Source organism: Dendropsophus ebraccatus, chromosome 15 (assembly GCF_027789765.1).
Source record: "Dendropsophus ebraccatus isolate aDenEbr1 chromosome 15, aDenEbr1.pat, whole genome shotgun sequence".
Taxonomy (NCBI): Eukaryota; Metazoa; Chordata; class Amphibia; order Anura; family Hylidae; genus Dendropsophus; species Dendropsophus ebraccatus.
Window position 1 is genome coordinate 35,564,111 of NC_091468.1, and position 23,067 is coordinate 35,587,177.

Genomic DNA, 23,067 nt, shown 5'->3' on the forward strand with positions numbered 1-23,067 from the left:
TTTTTCCCCAAAGAGGCACTATTTCTTATTTTCAGGGCATGTCTTATTTCTGCCCCCCGACCTCCCCCCTCGGCTCTTCCCCCTCTTCTGTCTCCCTTGTCTCTCCTCTTCCCGATATCATCACTCTCAGGACTCCTTGTTCTTCTTTGTGCCGAAGATGATTCTTAATGACATTGGCTGGATGTTTGAGTACATTATTCTGCTGTAGGTATGTTTTGGAAACACAGACAGATATATAAGAGATGATATGTGTCTCATGCACTGTCAGTAGTTTGGAACGAGAATTGCAGCTGTCAGATTACAGGAAAGAGTACAGAGGGACATCATGAGCCCAATAAATATTATGACTGGGGCCCAGCTGAGGACACCCAAAACCAATATGAGAACAGAATGTGCATTGTATTTATTTTGTTATAAAAACAAACAAAAACAACCTTTTTTTTAAATTAGGTGTATTAAAAAAATTGCAGTTTTTGTTCTGCACCCTGTATGTTTCACCTAAATTGTCTCATTCAGATAGGAGCCAATCCAATTGTCTGTCTGATGGCTCAGTCCTCAGCAATTTTCTATTATCTCCACAATCAAAAAAAAAAAAATTTATAGATTTTTATATTTGTCAAGTAATGCACTTTTTATTTTGTAACAGAATCAAAAGTGGAACGTGAACATTTAAAAGTAAGTTTTACTGTTTGTAACACTAATTTATTTTACTTAGGTATTTGTGAAAGTGTATGCAGAATAAAACAAAAAAGACTGTTTATTTGATGTCAGTGGAATGCATTAAAGTCGATGCAATGACGGCCGCCCAATCCGCACAGTGTATTAAATAACTGACAATATCACTCTGTTATTATGTTTTTTCACCGTCCTTTTACCATCTTTACTATTAAATTCAATGAACCTTCAAAAATGAACCACACGCATAAGGGCCCGAACTAGAATGATGTACCAACAGCTGTCATTGTAATGATGGCCGCCCAAAACGTGAAAGGACTGACGTCATCTGGAACTCAAAATGACGGATATCATGTTGAAAAAAAAAAAAGGGAAGAAAAAAACATCATGTAAACACAGCCTATCAGTGTGCCTCCCCCATAGAAGTTACGACTGTAATTTTGAGTGCAAATAAATCTGTGTTTGAACAGACAAATAAAAGGCCGTATTTTACTAAGGGGACAAACACACTTGCCGGATCCGGTATTTGCAGCGAGACTCGCTGCGGATCCCGGCCCTATTGTTTCAATGTTAGACAAAATCGCAGCAGGGATGTAAAAAGGGAGTTTGTCCCCAGCCCGCCCCGTTAACCCCCCGGCCGCCGGAGCATATACTTTACCTGATCCCGGCTCCGGCTTGCTTTGGCAGTTCCCGGAGTCTTCAGCAAGCCGGAGCCGGGATCAGGTACAGTATATGCTCGCTCCAGTGCCCGCCCGCAGCCTCGGCCGCCTGATCAACCACCCCCCGCAGCCCTGATCGCCGGGGCTGCTGGGGGGGGAGGGCGATCGGGGCTGGGGGAGGGCCGGCCGGGGCTGCGGGTGGCGATCGGAGCTGCGATAAGACTGCTGGGGCTGCGGGGAGCGATCGTGGGCTGCGGGGGGGCTGGCCAGGGCTGTGTGTGTGTGTGTGTGGGGGGGTGATCAGACGGCCGGGGCTGCGGGTGGGCACTGGAGCGAGCGTATACTGTACCTGATCCCGGCTCCGGCTTGCTGAAGACTCCGGGAACCGCCAAAGCAAGCCGGAGCCGGGATCAGGTAAAGTATATGCTCTGGCGGCCGGGGGGTTAACGGGGTGGGCTGGGGACAAACTCGCAGCAGGGATGTACATCCCTGCTGTGATTTTGTCTAACATTGAAACAATAGGGCCGGGATCCACAGCGAGACCTCTCGCTGCGGATCCGGCAAGTGTGTTTGTCCCCTAAAGCAGGTAAATAATCAGCATCTTCATTTTATGGATGATTGTAATCAATTACAGTTGTTATTCGTGTACATTAAATTGAAGATACGGCTGTTTTTCACCTCAAAATTATGGGCGTATTTTAGCTTTATTTTACAATGTTCCCACTTTGGAAAATTATTGGGAAAGTGGCTATCTTGTAACATTGACAACCGCTAATAATGATCATGAGCGGAATGAGTGGACTTTTGGTCCGACGGCATCGGTGCTCTATTATCATGCCTGTGATCCCGGCCGCACAGTTGCGATCCCGCGAATATGCGGCCAGGATATTCCAGGGAATTCAAAAGCGATTCCCTGGAATATCCTGGCTGCATATTCCCGTGAGCGCAACTATGCTGCCGGGATCAAAGACATGATGAGAGAGCGAACTACTTTCGGTTCGGTTCAGTTCGCTCATCTCTAATCATTATTACCGACTGCCTATTAACAAAATGGCTGCCTTTACCCGGTAATTTCCCAAAGTGGGAACATAGCCTTACTGTCGTATTTGGCTTTTATTGTACCATGTGTGAGCATAGCCTCAAACAACTAACTCCTCCCCAGTAAACCAGTACTACAATGTGCCCTGGGTGTTTTCCGAGTCTAACAACATCCTTGTAGTATACCTAGTGTAATTTTATCACTTGATTTGTTTCACCCTTAATTTACTAATTTTGCTTTGTTCTCTTCCAAGTGGAGCCTATTCAGGAAAAGTTCTCAGACTTGATTGAAAAAATTAGCATAATAATTTCCACAAAACTAGTGGAAAAGCTTTTTGAAAAACATGTAGTTTCAATGGAAGAGATGAATTATGTGCTTGCTGAAAGGACATGCCACGCAGTAGCAAGGAGGCTTCTTATAATGGTCATTCAAAAAGGTGAAGAAACTTGCAATAGTTTTCTTCAGCTTCTTAAAACATATGATGGATCCCTTTTCCTGGATGTTTTTGGAACAAGTGAGTACTTGGAGGAGAATTTATTTAAGTTCATGCCTGGTGCTGAGCGGCAAATAGTCTCTCAATTATTTGCTAATATGTGCTGCCCTTTTACCGAGAGAAAAAAACGATGTGTCTTACAGGTCTCCCATAAGTATATGCCAGAGACATGGCCCAATAGGTTCCCTGTCAGTGTCTCAATAAAAGGCAATAATCTTTTGGAAAACAATTTCGAGGCATTATCAAAGTAATCAAAGGATCAATTTTCTCATTGGAACATTTAAAAAAAAAAAAAAAAACGCAAAATATGTTGAAATGAACAGGGTTTATGTATTCCCTACTAAAAAAAATAATATTGGAAGCTAATCAATAAACTATATGCTACAAGATGGTCCCATATTAAAATTTCAACCCTTTCCAACAACAACGTTATACAACTAAAATGATGGGAAATAAAAAAAAAGTTCTGGCTTTCTGAATGTAAGGATAATATATATATATTACTCTGTTATTGTGTCTGATGTGAAAACTATTCTTTTGTTTGTTTGATTTTTGGTCACGAGGTCTCTGCGACAGAACAGAAAAAAGTGAAAGTCTAATGAAAGTGAAAGTGGGAAGACTTAAAGGTGAGAAAACATCAGGATGCTAGAGTACAGAACATCAGTTTACGCCCATGTAATGGGCGGAGGTTTGCTTAAAGTAAGGGAAATATGAATTCCTATTTGCACAATAGATTTAGTTACTTTATTGAAATGTTTTGTTGCTGTTGCACAGTAAAAAAAATAAAACATTTTTGTAATGCATTTTGTATTTTTATACAGTCGTTCAGTCAGTTAGTATACCTGACATGTCCTAGGAACACATCAAAAGCTGATAGTAAAATCTCCATCTACTAATTCCGTGAGATTACCTTGGATATAACCACGTCCCTCTATAGCAGGATGTAAACTAACATTAGTTGCCCTACCATTCAAGAGTTTTATCCCTTTGTGCTGACTGCTAGAGAAGTCCAATATTTTACATTGAAAGGCAGTCTGCCAGCTTTTTGTGCTATGAGCTACAGACATTATACCTGTGTCACTGGGGATGGGTTTGTGACAACTTAGAAAATTACCCCTGGCCCCCATTCCTTTCTGCTCCTTCCTGTCCTTCTGTCTGCAAAAGAGCTTTTTTTTTTTTAAATAAAAACCAATGGAAATTTAGTTTTTTCACCATAACAAGTAAAAAAATAATAATAAAAAATGCATTCAAAGGTGCCCATAGTTTTTAAGTGTTACTGCCAAAAGTTGCCGATTCTTCTAGTATCATGTTGCCAATGTAGACCCTATGACTTGCACTAGCAGCCTGTCTTGCTTTCTTACCCTCATTTGACAAAGTTTATCACCATGGATAGTTCTATATAGGGAGTACATTTTAGCTACATCTTAGGCCACCTTGTAACGTAACTTGCGATAAACCACGCCCATTTACACCAAGCTCCGTCCACTTAGTAAAGTGTAAAAAAGAGATTGTAGCATTATATTCCCGCAAGACTTTAAGTATGATAAATTATTATCAATATTATTCTTATCAAAATGTCTTATCTATTTTTGTTTTAGATATTATGGCGAACATAACGGAGAAGGATATTGATGACTTGGAAAAGCACCTAAAGCGGTTCTATCAATATCCGGCCTTTCAAAATTTTTATCCATTGGGTGACGAAACGGGCATTGACATAATTTTTAACTTGGAAGAAACTTTTACAGCTCCTTTACTATGGAAGAAAGACATAAACAATCGCAGACGAGAGAAAATGAAATTTGACGACGTGTTATGGAAACTCAAAAGTCCATGTATTATTGAAGGGGAGGCCGGCAAGGGTAAAACTACACTGCTAAAAAGAATCGCCGTTCTCTGGGCATCTGAAGAGTGCCAACCTCTGAAAGGATATAGACTTGTCTTTTTTATCTCTTTGCGAGGCACAGGTAAAGGTCTTTACGAAACCCTTAGTGATCAACTTTTTGCAGTTACCTATAATTGGAACAAAGAAACATTTTTACAAAAAATTCATCAACTTGAAGAAAAGGTGCTGTTCTTACTGGACGGCTATGATGAATTTGATTCTGAAAGCTGTAAAGAAATAGACGATCTTATTAAGCAGAACCATAAATTCAATAGCATGGTTATTGTAAGTACAAGGACTGAGTCACTAGGACTGGTGAGACGATACGGTGCTCTGATTGTTGAAACAAGTGACTTTACACTTACTGATGCCAAAACGTTGATTGAAAGGGTCTTATTGGAAGAAGCTCCTAGTTTGTTGCGTCAGTTGGATGTATCTGATTTCATGAAGAACCTTGTGAAAACACCATTGTTCCTAGTCATAGCATGCGCCCTAAGGATGGGGGAAACCAATGTTCAAATGAACACTCAGACTGCTTTGTTTTGTACATTATATGACTTAATGATCGACAGAGGCCGCAACAAAATTCAAGATGTAGTGGAGAGTACCATAGAAGAGAACATCCACTTGTGTGGAGATTTAGCTCTGGATGGGATTTTTGACCACAAGTACGAATTCCGAAAAGAGAACTTAACCAATATCATAGAGGACATCTTGCTTAAAATAGGGCTGATGAATAAATACGCGGCTCAGAAACAAAAACCCAGCTATCGATTTTTTCATACGTCATTCCAGGAGTACACTGCTGGAAGAAGACTTTCTCAACTGTTATCATCGAGCGAGACTGACAATGTAAAGAAAGGTGAATACTACCTTAATAAATTACAAACTGTTTATGATGTTACCAACAGGTACAAAAACCTACTACTATACACATGTGGTTCATCCAAAGCTGCCACTAGGAAAGTCATCCGCCATATTAGGACTTTGTGCAAGGAAGAAACAAATGAAATCAGCTCTGAGTTTGCAGAGTTTGGAATCCACCTCTTCTATGAAAGCGCAACCAAGAAGGAGTTGAATGCAGAATTTAAATCCATCTTTTCTGGAACAACATTGCACATTAGCATGCATAATGTAGGTTCTCATCATTTCGAGTTTTTTGAGCATCTACCAGGATGTCTTAGTGCTTTACATTTGGTCAAATTAGACCTTTTTGGGAAAGAAAGTAATGTACTGGCAGAAGATGAAACTAGGAATTGCCCCAAAGATCTAAAAGCGCTTGATCCACAGACGTACATTTCTAAAGAAGTTGTCAACTTATTTTATGATTGGACTCAAGATTTGCAAACACTGGAGGTTACCATAAAGAAATTTGACCGATTGGATAAATGCGAGATAAAATTTCTTGGAAAAATATGCTGCTGTGCTAAAAACCTCCGACTGAAAATTAGCTCCAGTCCAGGAATTACTGGCAATCTCACACGGGTTGTGGATTATTGCAAAAGAATGAAAGAGCTCATCGTCAATAACACTCCACTCAGCACTAAGGATGAAGCTCGAATCGTAGAAATGACAAATATGAAAACATTTAGTATCTCAAATATGGATAAAGTTAATCGAGAAGGTAAATATTTAAGAGGTTAAAATTGCAGTAGATAAATCCACCCCATGGGGTAAGAGGCTACATGTGACAGCTACACGTAGTGGGTATACTTTGGGACACTGTCAAATAGGTCTGACTGGCATTTGAATACCGGTGGCTGAAGAAGTTGGATGTAACTCTAGGGAGTCTGGGAAAAAAATAGATTCAACCTATGGCTGTATGACAGGCTTAGTTTATGTCAGTGCCAGTTATTTAACCGCCTAGATGCCACAGTCAGTAGTTCCTAAGCTGTAAGGTGACAACTATTTGGAGAGAGGCATGACAGATAGATTGGTAGATTCTACAGGATTGACTGTATGCTGCTCAGGACTTTCAATGGAAGCAGAAAGTTCTGGTTGAAATCTTAACCACTTCTTGACATATAATTTATATTTACAGTACATCAAAGGTCCAGGTGCATGACTTGAGCTGATGCCTACTGTCAGGGACCGGCATCAGAGTTCACTCCAAAGTTCATTCATAGATGCTGCAGCCGGTAGGGTCTGTGGCATCTAGATGGCTATGTGACTGGTGCTGACCAATTGTCATGGCAACAAAGTGATGACGTTACAACTCAGGGAAAAATGCCTTTCCTAGTTGATGGACTGGCCGCTCAGCTAATCAGTGAATGGAGCTGCGTCTCACCCCAGTGTGCAGCTCCACAGATCCGGTAGCCCGTGGGGGCCAAAGAGGCACAGGGAGAGGTGAGTAATACTCTTTGTTACTTTCCCCCGTGCCCCAGTCTTTTTTTTTTTAGAAACCCTTTGGAGGCCGGACTTCTCCTTTAAGGCGACTCTGTACCCACAATCTGACCCCCCCAAACCACTTGTACCATTGAATAGCTGCTTTTAATCCAAGATCTGTCCTGGGGTCTATTCGGCAGGTGATGCAGTTATTGTCCTTAAAAAACAACTTTTAAACTTGTAGCCCGTGCCAAATGGGAGTATCTGTGCCCTAACTTTGCACCACCCCTGTGTCCCTCCTCCCCACCCTCCTCATCATTAGGAATGCTCCAGGCAGATTGCCTCTTATTCCTCACCTGTGTCAGCCCGGCACATGGGCTGGATCGTTAAGGACCTGTGCAATGTTCAGCATGGAGAAAATGTTTCAGTGGCATTCCTAATGATGAAAAGTGTGGGGAGGAGGGACAGAGGGGTGGTGCAAAGATAGGACACAGATACTCCCGTTTGGCACGGGCTACAAGTTTAAAAGTAGTTTTTTTAGGACAATAACTGCATCACCTGCCGAACGGACCGAAGGACAGATCTTGGATTAAAAGCAGCTATCTGAAGGTACAAGTGGTTTGGGGGGGGGGTCAGATTGTGGGTACAGAGTCGCTTTAAATGTCTTAGAACAGAGTACATTATCAAATCACAGATATGACAGTACAATGCAATAAAATAAAATAGTATTGCAGTATACTTTAGAAGTGAGTTTATTTAAAACTATAATCCCATCCAATAAAAATGTTAATTATTCTGAACTATTAAACTGTATTACAAAACACAAGCTCTTACAAAGGCTGTGCTAGGAATTCTGAGAAACTACATAACACTACAATTCAATGGTAATAGGACTGCTTGTACTGCTAGAAGCATATGTACAACCACCCCTCTGCCCATGCCATCCTTGGTACATAACAAAGTCCATTTGTGGTAATGCATCTGCAGATTTGAATAACGGTTACATCCAAATACAGAAAAGGGATCTATCAACATTTCTGGCTACGTTTATATTTACTCTAATTGTATACCGGGGCCTGGACGGTTTTATTTAGTCGTCTACACTTGTTCTTATGAAGTATACATTTACACAGAACCTGGAAGTCGTATGATACTTGTTCAATGTGAACAGGTCGTCTCATGCACTAATTTCATCCATATTTCTACAAATCAAAGCAAGACAAAGCAAAATTACGAACATAGGCTTAAAATTCAGCTCGTGAACTAAATACAATTTGCTTATATTGTTTAATATGTGACCATGTGAAAATTTCCATTCTAGGAATCTTATTAGATGGGCTGGGCAAGCTTTTTGAAATTGAGAAGTTGAGTTTGCACAACATTGGAATAAATGAAAAAGAAGGTGAACTCTTGGGTGAGTGTCTACTATCAGAAAGTGACTATGTTATCAGATATCACAGATTGCCGCACTTTCCAACATAGTTGGAGTACGCCTTTTAACATAGCATGATAGTTTAAAGGGCTACTCCAACATCAGGTGAGAAAATAAACCAGCTGCAGAAGCATATAGCATGGCTTACCTGTCTGTCCTCAGTTCTGAAGCTACCAATAATCCGTTATTTTGGGGGGTCTTAGTTCTGTATTTAATGGTTGTACTTCCTGGTTGAGCAGTTGCATAGATATACAAGTCCCAGGCAGAGGCGTAGCTAGGATTCATGGGGCCCCATAGCAAGAAACTGTATGGGGCCCCATATATATACTTACATGACCCGAAGGAGGATGGTTCCAGGCAGCCTCTTATTCAAGGGGAGAAAGGGAACTGTAGGAGTAAGGCTGAAGGCACTAGTGGCAGTGACTGCTCCGGCTGTCACTGTCCATGCGGGGGACGTACTGACTGGAGGGCTGGGACGCAGAAAGCGGACACTAGTGCCAGTGCCTCATCCTGTCACTGCCATGTGGAACCACTGTCTCTCTGTGGGAGGAAGGTGCTGTTGGTGAGGGAGCTGACAGTGGCAGTAACAGTCTGCTAGTACCATGGAGACAGACCACATGTTTTGCCAGAGCCCTTGCTCCACGGGCCCCATACCAGTCGTGTGATCTGCCTCCATGGTAGCTACGCCACTGGTCCCAGGATGCATTGCCTTTCCTCAGCTGTTTATTACAGCCTTCCCACCCTGCCTATTTCTCTCCTTTAGTTCCCTGTCCAAAGCTGTTGCAGAGCATCTAATCCCACTGCAGATCACTGCACAGTGAGGTTTCAGCTCCTGCAGCTTCATTCAGCACGTTCAAAGCTGCATGTTTTAATAACACCTTACTCTCCTTAAAGGGGTACTCTGACGCCCCCCCCCCCCCCCCAAAAAAAAAAACATACACAGACACACACACAGCATTTATACTTACCATCCCTCTGGTGACAATTGCTGTTCGAATCTCCCACCTACTGCGTCCCCGCCATCTTTGTCCTCCGTCCTTACTTCCGAGTTGCAGAGCAGTGAATGGCTAGAGCGCATCACATGGCTTCCAGCTTGCTTAGCCAATCAGGAAAGGAGGGGGGGGAGGGGGAAACGGGGCCAGACAGCTTATTAACACATGATAAAAAGTTATATAACTTTGTAATGTGTGTTAATTAAGTGTAAAAACTTAATTGCCGCACTACTCCTTTAAGGTTGTGTTCACACATGGTATTTTTGTTGCTGAATGCTCTGGCGGCTACTTCTGAGATGGTCTCAGCAATGATCACATACTGGCCATGGTAGTGCCATGGAGTTAGCAGGCTGTCACTGCTGAGATGAGTCCATACTGCCCAGGGCCTTAAGTGGGGGGCTAGAGTATGTCACAGGGGTACACCTGAGGGAGTAAGGTAGGTGAGTATGTGTTTTTATCATTTTTCTTTTTGGCCTTTGCAATATATAAAACATTTTTAGCAGGATATCTGTATCAGGATTCAATAAATTAATAATAATAAGAAAACCCCCCTGCAAACATACAGTAGGCTTCACATGGCTAAATACATCCCAAACAAATGTCATCTTGTAACGTTAAACAACTGGACATTTTTACAGACTCTTTGCATCCAAGAATAAGAGTTATTACACAAGGGACCGATCTTACTCTGAACCTACATCCTAATACGCCTTTCTAACCTTATCTACAGCAAACAGTATTTCTCATCTAAAGAAGCTAGAAGTCTTGAAGTTGTCAATTCTCCCCAACATCGGAAGCTCCATAAAACAAGTAGTAGAATCAATTTCACACTGTGATAAAATAAAAGAACTTCATCTCATTAAGTGTTGTCTGACTGCAACAACATTGATCACTCTATGTAAGTACCACTACGTTTTCTTTCCAGCTCCTCCAAGGCCAGATTCATTTGGTGTTCAGCAAATATTTTGCAGGGCTAGTCTCCCCCCCACACACACACCCAACCCCATTATCTGATACAGGTTTCCATGCAAAAATGTATAAGTGTATAAAAAGTGTATAACAGTAACAGTATCAACAAAATGGATGAAACAAAGGATTATCCCTATGCAGTGTTATCTGGGATCTTCTGATAGACCCTGCCTGTGGCAGACTCTATGAGAAGATTGAAGATCTGACTGCACGGAGGAAGGTAAGAGACATTCGGCAGTCAGACCATGCGATCGGGACCCCTGAAGACACGCTGTGGGGGTTCCGATCAGTAAGTGACAGGAGATGCTCCTGTCACTTACACTTAAACGCCGTGGCAGACCACCATTGAGGGTAAGGGCCTAGCTGCTGATAGCAGCTGGTTGTCACCCGCTATGAAGCAAGCTCAGCTCCTGAGCTCGCTTGATAGCGCGCCCCTCCGACAGGGCGTACATTTATGCCCTCCTGCATTAGGCCCAGCCTGCGAGGGTGTAAATGTACACCCACGGTCATTAAGGGGTTAAAGGTGTTTTTCTAGAGAAAACATATTGATGGCCAATCCTCAGGATAGGTCAGTCATTTCTGACACCTGACACCTCCAGCAATCAGCACAGTGGATAGAGACTACAGGTAGTGGCTGTGCTGGGTTACTGCAGCTCAGATCCCATTAAATTAAAGATGAACCTATGCACCAGGCCCCATGGTGTACATTCCATAACTATTATTATATAATTTTTTTTACTACTGTTATTCCTACAGCACAGATTCTAGAAAAGTTTAAAAAGCTTGAAATTCTTGACCTGTCTGATAACTTTTTAGACGAAGAAGGGAAGCTATCGGTGGAAATATTTGGCAAGTACCTATAGTATGTGTTTTGCTGTTAGAGGTTAAAACAAAAATGCTAAATTTACTAAACTCTTCTTCCAGGTCAAACCTTAACTCATCTGCCATCACTAACATCTCTTTCACTACCTGGAGGCTCAAATGTCAAGTGTGGCCTGGAAACACTAATGTGTCACCTTAAAGAACTTCCAAGACTGTCAAAACTTGCCTTTAGAAGGTGGAACATGACAAATGATGATGTGATTAAGTTAGGTGAGTATATTCACAGAAATACATCTCTCAGTTTCTGTATATAAAATTTTGTCAGTAATAATAATGTTATATTGTGTAAGAGGCGTACCTTCATTAATCGAATATGTTCTTCCTTTAAAGTACCAAATGCTATTTAATATTCACTTATTATATCAGTGTGATTAAAGTGTACCTGTCGTTATAACTTTCAAATTCTAAATCAGCAGTAGATGTGATAGTACATGTGAATTCCAGACAGCTCCGAATAAGCAGAATGCTTTGTTTGGCCGACCTGGCCAGTGCCAGCACCCAGGAAAGTACCGGTGCTGACTCTGGTATTTTAACTGTATTTATGAGCTTCTAGACCAGATCCATCAAATTGACGCCCTCCAGCTGTTGCAAAACCACAATTCCTATCATGCCTGGACAGCCAAAGCTTTCATATGATTGGACTTGTAGTTTTGCAACAGCTGGAGGGTGGCGAATTTGACACTCCTGTTTTAGACCATCATCGTTCAGACACTTATTATACATCTTATTAATAGCTGATATGTTTTCCTTTAAATGAAGCACCAGCTACGTAATAGAATGATACACTTTGATAAAATAGTAGTTCTGCTTTGCTTAAAAAAAAAAAAAAATTATGTGAATAATGCCTTTTTTTTATTTATTTTTTATTTTATTTTATAGCTGCTTATTTTACAAACAGTTTTGGACAGCTTTCCTTTCTGGATCTCTCCTATAATCGTGTTGATAGTGACGGCTGGATCCCTCTAATTAAATCCCTTCAAAACTTTAAGAACCTGAAACATTTTGATCTTAGCACAGAGGAGACCTTCTCTCCGATCGGTGAAGTAGTGCAGACTCTGTGCTCTGTAGTGGAGTTGCTGCCATGTTTGTCTTCATTGAGACTGGATAACTGGGAACTTGATACTGATGACATTGGTAAAATGAAGAACATGAAACTCATTCACAGACAAGCCGACACATTCCAACACTTTTTCCTAGTTGAAAAAAATTAAAAGATGCAAAAGATTTACTGTATGATGGTGCCTAACCCTGTAAGGATCAAGCCTAATATTGGGTTTAAAGCAATTAGTGTTTCTGCAAGTGGGAATCTACTCGTGTCTCCAGACACAAAGGTGCAAACAGTTGGGGGAGGATCCACCCCATCTTTTGTTGCTTTAAAAAAGATATTGATAAAATAGAACAGGTCCAAAGACGGGCTACAAAAATGGTGGAGGGTGTCAGGTGTAAAAATTATCAGGAAAATAATACTTTACTGAAAGAGTAGTAGGTGCTTGGAACAAACTTCCAGCAAATGTGGTTGGTAAATCTACAATAACAGAATGTAAACCTGTCTGGGATACACATATATATATATATCCTAAGATAATAAGAAGGGACATACTAAAAGGGCAGACTAGATGGACTGGGGGACTTTTTCTGCCAGCAATCTTCTATGTTTCTGTGTTTAAAGGGGTTGGCCACTTTATAGTAAAATAGGTCAGTACAAAGTATTAGTAAGTGTACTCACTGTATATACTGACAGAAGCTCCCTGTGTACCTCATAGAGCTAAAATCAGACTCTCCTTCACCAGGCTGGGTTGCCCTGCTCTGTTTGGTTTCAGTCCATAAAATGGCCGACATGGAGGAGCATGTGACCAGGCCCTGTCCACTGTGTCCTCCATAGACATATACAGGCTCAGTGGTGGACACTGGGGGGCGGGGCCTGGTCACATGCTTCTCCATGTCAGCCATCTTATGGACCAAAACACCACAGAGCAGGGCAGTACAGCCTGGAGGAGGGGAGTCTGATATTGGCTCTGTGAGGTACACAGGGAGTTCCTGTCAGTATATACAGTAAGTACAGTTACTAATACTGTACACTGAGCAATTTTACTATAAAGTGGCCAACCCCGTTAAAAGGGGAAACGGAACCAGAGGGCGCTCTAATGTCCATGGAAAAGGGGTTGTGTCTCTTCGATATTCATTTTAAATAGGGCAGCAGGGGAAGTCCTATTATGTCCTCTTGTGGCAAGACCCAATGTCTAATCAGACCTCACCTGTAACCATGTACAGTACATGAAAGCATGCCACGTTTTGCAGCAATCCAACATTGCATTATTTTCTTTCCCAGTAGGACACTGCAAAGTGAATTTAGTCAAATACATGTAAATAAGGCAGCTTATCAAAATCAAATAAAAATCTGACAGCAGGTGGCGCTATTGTACTACATTTCTAAACTATTTCACTAAGATAATGGTTCATAAAACAACCATTTACATAACTTTACGTCTGGTACTGTCAGGTGTTTTCCCACTGAATTAAATACAACCCAAAGGGAAAAGAACATATATTAAATGAACATTTTTGAGGCATAAAATAGGGGTTTTACAGCACAACACAGCCTACACAGAAGAATTGGAATGTTTTTCAGGTTCATATTGAAAGGTCAGAGGTTAAGTTCACCTTATGACTTGCAGCAGCAGGAGGGTTTCTTTTGTCTTTTGTAATCCCACTATCCTTTTAAAAAGTCACAATTTTTAACCCTTTAAGGACGTGGCCCATTTTCGTTTTTACGTTTTCGGTTTTTCCTCCTTGTGTTTAAAAGGTCATAGCACTTGCATTTTTCCACCTAGAAACCCACATGACCCCTTATTTTTTGCGTCACTAATTGTACTTTGCAATAACAGGCTGAATTTTTGCATAAAGTACACTGCGAAACCAGAAAAAAATTCAAAGTGTGGTGAAATTGAAAAAAAAAACGCATTTCTTTTATTTGGGGGAAATGTGTTTTTACGCCATTCGCCCTGAGGTAAAACTGACTTGTTATGCATGTTCCTCAAGTTGTTACGATTAAAACGATATATAACATGTATAACTTATATTGTATCTGATGGCCTGTAAAAAATTCAAACCGTTGTTAACCAATATACGTTCCTTAAAATCCCTCCATTCCCAGGCTTATAGCGCTTTTATCCTTTGGTCTATGGGGCTGTGCGAGGTGTCATTTTTTGCGCCATGATGTGATCTTTCTATCGGTACCTTGATTGCCCATATACGTCTTTTTGATCGCTTTTTATTACATTTTTTCTGGATTTGATGCGACCAAAAATGCGCAATTTTGCACTTTGGGATTTTTTTGCGCTGACGCCGTTTACCGTGCGAGATCAGGAATGTGATTAATTAATAGTTCGGGCGATTACGCACGCGGCTATACCAAACATGTTTATTTATTTATTTGTTTACTTTTATTTAAAACCTGGGAAAAGGGGGGTGATTCAGACTTTTATTAGGGGAGGGGGCTTTTTACTATTAACAACACAAATTAACAACAACAAATATTTTTTTACACATATACTAGAAGCCCCCCTGGGGGACTTCTAGTATATACACTGTGATCTCTCATTGAGATCTCTGCAGCATAGATATGCTGCAGAGATCCATGAGATCGGCACTCGTTTGCTTTCGGCTGCTGCAGCCGAAAACGATCGAGTGCCGAGCCGAGGACGGCGCCATCTTGGACGTGTCCCCGGCCGGCATCAGTAACGGAGATCGCTCCTCCGGGACAAGGTCCCGGAGGAGCGATCTCCCCCACTAGACCCCAGGGAAACGTTGCCTCCGGTAATCGGAGGCAGCTGTCAACTTTGACAGCTGCCTCCGATTAGCTAATTAGCGGGCACGGCGATCAGACCGTGCCCGCTAATAGCAGCGGTCCCGGGCTACTCGCGGCACCCGGGATCGCGGCACTTCAAAGCGGGGCCGCCGCGCGGCCCCGCTTTGAAGTGCAAGTGCGGACATATGACGTACAGGTACGTCATATGTCCTTAAGAGGTTAAACCATAGAAGTCAATGGGTTGCTGATTTTGCATAGTTAATCCTTACATTAAAAGCAGAACAATACTGAACAAATATAGCATATAGAGATTTGTAATTTACGTCTATTAGAAGAAAAATCTTCAGTCTTTCAGTACTTATCAGCTGCTGTATGTCCTGAAGTGGTGTATGCACTGGAAGTGGTGCGGTCTTTTCAGTCTGACACAGTGCTCTCTGTTGCCACCTCTGTCTGTGTCAGGAACTGTCCAGAGCAGTAGCAAATGCCCATAGAAAAATAGCAGTCCAATCATGGCAGCTAATTTAGGGCAGGGTCACACTTATCTGGTGATGTTTCCCTCTGGCGCAGCGGCAAAGCGCCAGAAGGAAACAGATCTTTTTTTAACTGATCCCATTCATTTGGATTGGATAGTTCAATGCACCTGGATTGCCGGACAGAACACATCTGCCAGCATCCTGCTGTACGGCAACAATTGATAATGTATGCAAAAAAAAAAAAAAAAAGGATAGGACTCCTGATGACAAAAAGCATTTTTGTGGTTGGACCACCTTACGAATGGAAAACCAGCCTAAGGGTTCAAACCCATATGCCGGATCTGCAGTGAGTCTCCTTGCTGCGTTTTTGAAGCAAGACTCGCTGCAGATCTCAGCCCTATACTTTCATTAGCAGAGAAACTCGCAGCAGGGATATACATCCCTGCTGCGATTTTGTCTGCAGCCCTCCCCATTAACCCCCTAGCCGCCGGACATTATACATTACCGGATCCCCGTTCCTGCTTGCTTCAGGGCTCCCGGTGTCTTCACGGCCCGCCCGGCCAATCAGTGCGCTGCGGCGGGGCAGCGCACTGATTGGCCGGGCGGAACCTGCCAGGAGCCGCCGAAGCAAGCAGGAGCGGGGACCTGGTAATGTATATCCTGCCCGCCCCCCCTGCAGCCCCGAATGCCCCCAGCCCCCGGCCGCATGATCGCCCCCCGCACCCCCCAGCCGCATTATCGCCCCCCGCAGCCCCGAACGCCCCCCGCACCCCCCGGGGGGTGCGGGGGGCGATCATGCGGCCGGGGGCTGGGGGCGATCGGGGCTACAGGGGGGGCGGGCAGGATATACATTACCAGGTCCCCGCTCCTGCTTGCTTCGGCGGCTCCCGGCACGTTCCGCCCGGCCAATCAGTGCGCTGCCCCGCCAAAGCGCACTGATTGGCCGGGCGGGCCGCGAAGACACCAGGAGCCCCGAAGCAAGCAGGAACGGGGACCCGGTAATATATAATGTCCGGCGGCTAGGGGGTTAATGGGGAGGGCTGCAGACAAAATCGCAGCAGGGATGTACATACCTGCTGCGAGTTTCTCTGCTAATGAAAGTATAGGGCTGGGATCTGCAGCGAGTCTTGCTGCAAAAACGAGCGAGTCTCCTTGCTGCGTTTTTGAAGCGAGACTCGCTGCAGATCCCAGCCCTATACTTTCATTAGCAGAGAAACTCGCAGCAGGGATGTACATCCCTGCTGGATTTTGTCTGCAGACCTCCCCATTAACCCCCTAGCCGCCGGACATTATACATTACCGGATCCCCGTTCCTGCTTGCTTCGGGGCTCCCGGTGTCTTCACGGCCCACCCGGCCAATCAGTGCGCTGCGGCGGGGCAGCGCACTGATTGGCCGGGCGGAACGTGCCGGGAGCCGCCGAAGCAAGCAGGAGCGGGGACCTGGTAATGTATAGGGGATTCAGCTCTAACATAACTTTTCATGGTGAGACTAACAATTCATTCCATACTTGTTAAAATCTATTCAGTCTCCTTCCCCCAGTTCTGAGCTGCTGCTTTCTGCTGAAGACAAATAACTGTGTGTGACCTTTTCTCTCTGTCTCCCCCCCCCTCCCTTCCGAGATGCTGATGTAAATAAGTCTCTATCTGCAACTCTATCTGTAACACAGGGAGGATTAATTACAGTGAGCTCATTTGCAACTTGACCTTGGTTTAACCCTCCCAGCATTACAAAAAAGCCACAAAGTTGCAGATATAGCATGCCAGGCACTTGTTTACATTAGCCGTATTGGAAGGGAGGGGGAGGAGGAGGGGGCAGAGAGAGAACCTTACACACTGTTTTTGTGTCGTCAGCAGAAAGCAGCAGCTCATAACTGGGAGAATGAGACTGAATAGATAATAACAAGTAAGGAATGAATCGTTGGGCTCACCACAGGCAGCAACATATGAAAAGTTATGTTTGAGGGAAATACCCCTTTAAGGCCTTTTATATGCTGCCACATAGAACAACCCTGATATATGATATAAAGGTTTCTGTTGGATCTGCAAAGCCCAACTAGGTGGCCTGCATAGCTTTCAGATGTTGTGGGCATAAATGACCGATGATTGGCTTGGGTTCGTGTAGACTATCAGGTTCTTGAGAATATGGGGGGAATTTATTGTTGATAACTTAGTTTTTTCCTAACTAGTTTAAGCCGTTTTTATTTCTCCTTGTGCTTGGTGACTTATGAACATCCTAAAAAAAATGTGCACATCGTGAAAAAAATGTGCATGGCTTTCTAAAAATTACACATAGCATTTTTTGTTTAACAAAGAAGACGTGAAATGTATTCACCTGGTTGAGAGCAGATGTAGCAGATGATATATTTTTTAATTTTTATGCTGATGATAAAGAAGGAACACTGGCCGGATAGAGTGAAGATTGTGTCCAAAACTACAAAAAGAAGGAGACTAAAATAATTGCAGTAAATAAATGTTCAACCAGTGAATACTCATTGGCAAATGGCACTACATCTGGTACAAAAATGGTGCAAAGACTGTAAATTCACATAGAAATAGATGCATAAGCCTTGATAGAAGTCTCCTATGTCAGATGGGTGAGTAGACCGCTCATTATTAGTACAGATTTTATGTCAGGTTTTTCAGTCGTCTACAGGCGACTGAAAATGTTGGTGTGGATCCCTTGCAAAAATGACAGAAAAGCCCACATCAATTGCCCACAGCTTTAGGTTCTTTTATTTATTTTGTGGCAATTGCTCAATCCACACTGACCCAATATAATGTCGGACAGTCTGAACATTTTGGCTTCATGAAACATTCCTTTTTGTGAATGTTTGCTTAGTTTGAATGAAATCCTATAAAACGTAAGCAGATTTATATGACCCTAAGGCTCAGCAGGGCTGGATTAAGTTAGGCCATTGTTCACGCACTGTTTTTAGCCCTATTGTGCAGGTGTTAAAAAACCCAGAAACGACAGGTGTTAAATTACCCAGAAACGACTGAAACTACAGGACATACAAGTTCAAGTGGTTGTCCAAGACTCATGTATGTTTTACTGTACATATGCTCAGAGAGAACATAGTTAAAAACCAAACACATACTCACCTTCCTGACTACTGCAGTACCACTGATACTACAGAGCTCCAGTCTCTGCTGGGTGTGCAGGCTTAAGACCCTATTACACCAAACGATTCCAGACAATAATCGTTTGGTGTAACAGGACATGTTGAAAGACCAAGATTAGCCAACATGCATGATAATCATGGTCTTTCAACATGTTGAAATGGCCGTGCGTTTCTCTGGGTATTAGAAGCAGCAGTAGCAGATTACCTCTGTCTCCAGTGGGCAGCCTGGATGATCGAACGATCATCCAGTCCTGAGGAAGCTGTGACCATCAGAGGAACACGTAGAGACCCTGCACTTTACTGGGCCTTCTGGCCATTGGGGAAAGGGGGGGATTGATGCATCCATTATACTTTTATTGACTTTTCTTTACTCTCACGATTTTTACATCTGCCTACCCTCACTACTTTAGGGATCCTATCTAATGAGGGATTTCCACACTTTTCTTGTTTTTAACATACACCTATTTTTGTGGTCTTTGTATTTATTTTTGCATTAGTACGATCTATGTCCTTTATGTTTCATTGTTATATTTGGCATATTTGAAAAATAAATATCAAATCAACTGAAACTTGAAAGTTATACAGATTTGTAAATTACTTTAAAAAAAAAAAAAAAAAAACGCAAGTCTTCCAGTTCTTATCAGCTGCTGTATGTCCTGCAGGAAGTGGTGTATTCTTTCCAGTCTGACACAGCGCTCTCTGCGGACATCTCTGTCCATGTCAGGAACTGTCCAGAGCAGTAGCAAATCCCCATAGAAAACTTTTGCATTAAACAGTTCCTGTCACGGCCAGAGGTGGCAACAGAGAGCACTGTGTCAGAATTGAAACACCACTTTCTGCAGGACATACAGCAGCTAGTAAGTACTGGAAGACTTTATTAAATTACAAATCTATATAACTTTCTGACACCAGTTGATTTGAAAATATTTTTTTTTCTCCAGAGTACCCCTTTAATCATCATGTTATGAACATACCTGCTGATGCCTCCACTGCTCTCTCAGCACACCAGCTGGAAAGGGGGGAGGCGTCTGGACTGTCTGACAGGCATGCTGTTCAGCCTGTCAGAGTACAGAGACGCCAGTTCAATCAGAGCTGATGCTCCCTCCTTACTCCCTCCCTGCTCTGATTTAAACAGGTGGAGGCTTCCATGCCTCGCCCGTGATCAAGTCTTTTGGCTGGCTCGTGCGTTTATTGTGTGCTCCTTTCTGTGTTTGACCTCTTCATCTATATTGTGGACTGGCCTTTTGGATTCTGATTTGGATTTGACGTGACCTCCTGGTTCTGACTCGGCTTGTTTGGTTTGTTCTTTGTTTCCCTGGACTGCTTTCTCTGTTTGACTTCTGGCTTGGACTTGTGGTACTTCTGGATTGTGATTCTGTGTATGACGTGACTTCCTGGTTTGACCTGGCTTGTTGGTATTTGGTTTATCTTTCTCCTTTGTCTAGCCTTAACGGTTAGGTCTGCTGGGACTTGTAGTTCTCCTGTTTTTGTTGTTGCCCTTGCTTCCTCCAGACTTGTACTGTTTCATCTCCCCTCCTGCACTTAGCCAGTGTAGGGACCGCCGCCCAGTTGGGGACTGCTGTTTAGGGCAGGTCGTCCAAGCAGGTAGGGATAGGGGTCTGGGTTCAGAATAGGGCTCACTCTTCCCTGCCCCGGACGTGACAGTATCACGGGCCAAGAGAGTATATATATATATATATATATATATATATATATATCTTTTTTTTTTTTTTTTTTTTCCCTCCTCTTTGTGCCTCAATATGGAGGCTATGACAGGCTTGGTGGAACAGATGCAGGGTTTGACTCAGATGGTTCAAGATTTGGCTGAACGGGTTCAGCATCAGGAAATGTCCCAGCCGCAGCCAGTAGTTGCTGCTCCAGTGGTTCCTTTGGAACCACAGGTTAGTCTCCCTGACCGTTTTTCTGGTGACTTGAAGGAGTTTGCTGCTTTCAAAGATAGTTGTAAACTGTATTTTAAGCTTAGACCTCACTCATCAGGGTCTGAGACTCAAAGGGTAGGCATTGTCATTTCCCTTCTCAAAGGGGATCCCCAAAAGTGGGCATTTTCCCTACCCCCCAATGCACCTGAATTAGCATCTGTGGACCAGTTTTTTGATGCCTTAGGTCTTTTGTATGATGATCCTGATCGCACAGCAGTAGCTGAGAGTAAGTTGGCGTCTGTTAAGCAGGGTAATAGAACTGTGGAAGTTTATTGTGCTGAATTCCGCCAGTGGTGTATTGCTTCTGGATGGAATGACCCAGCTTTACGTTACCAATTTAGTCTAGGTCTGTCTGACTCTGTTAAAGACATGCTTGTTGGTTATTCCCCTCCTACATCACTGGACGAGGCTATGTCCCTTGCTATAAGACTTGACAGACGGCTTTGTGAACGACGTAAAGAACGGACCACACCATCTGTGTCACGCACAACTGGGGTACGCTCTTCGCTCGAGTCTGCAGTCGAGGGTCCAGGGTCTAAAGGCGAGCCCATGCAGATCGGAAGTATGTCAGCTCAAGAGCGAAAAAGATTCCGCATGTCTAAAGGGCTCTGTCTTTATTGTGGTGGAGCTGATCATCTGCTAAAGGACTGCACTAAACGACCACAGCAGGGAAACTTCAGCGCCTAGGTGGTTACCGGGGAGACCACCTTGGCGATCAGGTAATTGTCTCCAATTGTCTCCAAAAAGGTATTGTTACCAGTTACTGTTTGTTATGACGATCAAGAGAGATCAGGCCTTGCATTTGTGGACTCAGGGTCTGCTTCTAACTTCATTGATTTTGGTTTTGCTACTTCTCTGAAAATCCCTCTGATGTCTCTCCCTGAACCTGTGAGGGTTACAGCAGTTGATACTACCCCATTACAAAAGGGGTTGATTCAGTATGTCACTCCTGCAGTTAAGATGGTGGTTGGTTCTATACATTCTGAGCATTGTACCTTATTTGTTATGGAGAGACTACCAGCAGACATCATTCTGGGGTTACCCTGGCTCCAGGCCCATAATCCTGTGTTTAATTGGGAGTCTGGAGAACTGGTAAAATGGAGCTCTTCATGTTTAAAAGATTGTATGACTGTAAGTCTTGCCAGTTTGGAATTGAGTAAAATTCCAAGTTTTATTCAGGATTATGAGGATGTGTTTTCTGAGAAAGAGTCTGAAAAACTTCCCCCACATAGAATGTATGATTGTGCTATTGATCTGGTACCTAATGTTAAGTATCCTAGAGGTAGGATATATAACTTATCCGGACCTGAGAGAATGGCCATGAAAGTATACATTCAAGAAAGTCTCCAAAAAGGCCATATTCGTCCCTCTGTCTCTCCTATGGGGGCAGGTTTTTTCTTTGTGGGGAAAAGAGATGGTGGTCTCAGACCTTGTATTGATTATCAGGAATTAAATAAGATAACAATTAAGAACCAATACCCCCTTCCATTAATTCCCGATTTATTTAATCAGATCATAGGAGCTGTTTGGTTCACCAAGCTTGATCTTAGGGGGGCTTACAACCTCATCAGAATTAAGGAAGGGGATGAGTGGAAAACCGCTTTCAACACTCCGGAGGGGCATTTTGAATATCTTGTTATGCCCTTCGGATTAGGTAATGCCCCAGCAGTGTTTCAAAACTTGGTGAATGACATTTTTCGAGAATTTATAGGCAAATTTCTTGTTGTTTATCTGGATGATATCCTGATTTACTCCTCTGACTGGTCTTCACATGTTCAGCATGTACGAATGGTGTTACAAAAACTTCGAGAGAATTCTTTGTTTGCAAAACTAGAGAAGTGTGTGTTTGGGGTTCAGGAGGTGCCTTTCTTGGGGTACATCTTGACCCCTAATGCTTTTAAAATGGATCCTGCCAAGGTCCAGGCCATTGTAGATTGGGTCCGTCCCTCATCATTAAAAGCACTGCAACGCTTTCTTGGGTTTGCTAATTATTACAGAAAGTTCATTAAAAACTTTTCTGAAATAGCGAAACCCCTTACTGACATGACCAAAAAAGGGGCGGACCTACTACACTGGCAACCTGAGGCCACAGCAGCATTTGAGGCCTTAAAGGATTGTTTTACTAAGGCCCCAGTGTTAACTCAGCCTGACCAGACAAGGCCTTTTGTGGTGGAAGTTGATGCTTCCGAGGTTGGGGTGGGGGCAGTCTTGTCTCAGGGTACTTCTGCTCTTACCAATCTCAGACCTTGTGCTTACTTTTCTCGCAAATTTTCTTCTACTGAGAGAAACTATGACATAGGAAATAGAGAATTGCTTGTGATCAAGTGGGCCTTTGAGGAATGGCGCCACTTCCTCGAAGGTGCACAGCATCAA

At 43.0% G+C, this 23,067-nt stretch overlaps 1 protein-coding gene across 1 annotated transcript in view; it reads left to right on the forward strand.

Annotated features, from left to right (window-relative positions):
- NLRC4 (NLR family CARD domain containing 4) overlaps window positions 1-12,575 on the forward strand; it is a 30,852-nt gene extending 18,277 nt beyond the window's left edge. Inside the window, exons 3-11 of the mRNA XM_069955562.1 lie at window positions 647-675; window positions 2,627-2,887; window positions 3,430-3,492; window positions 4,465-6,375; window positions 8,398-8,490; window positions 10,231-10,398; window positions 11,226-11,318; window positions 11,394-11,561; window positions 12,231-12,575. Of these exons, the coding sequence (XP_069811663.1) occupies window position 675; window positions 2,627-2,887; window positions 3,430-3,492; window positions 4,465-6,375; window positions 8,398-8,490; window positions 10,231-10,398; window positions 11,226-11,318; window positions 11,394-11,561; window positions 12,231-12,562 (3,090 nt within the window). The 5' untranslated portion in view covers window positions 647-674 and the 3' untranslated portion in view covers window positions 12,563-12,575. The remainder of the gene's footprint in view (window positions 1-646; window positions 676-2,626; window positions 2,888-3,429; window positions 3,493-4,464; window positions 6,376-8,397; window positions 8,491-10,230; window positions 10,399-11,225; window positions 11,319-11,393; window positions 11,562-12,230) is intronic.
- The last annotated feature ends 10,492 nt before the right edge of the window (window positions 12,576-23,067 follow it).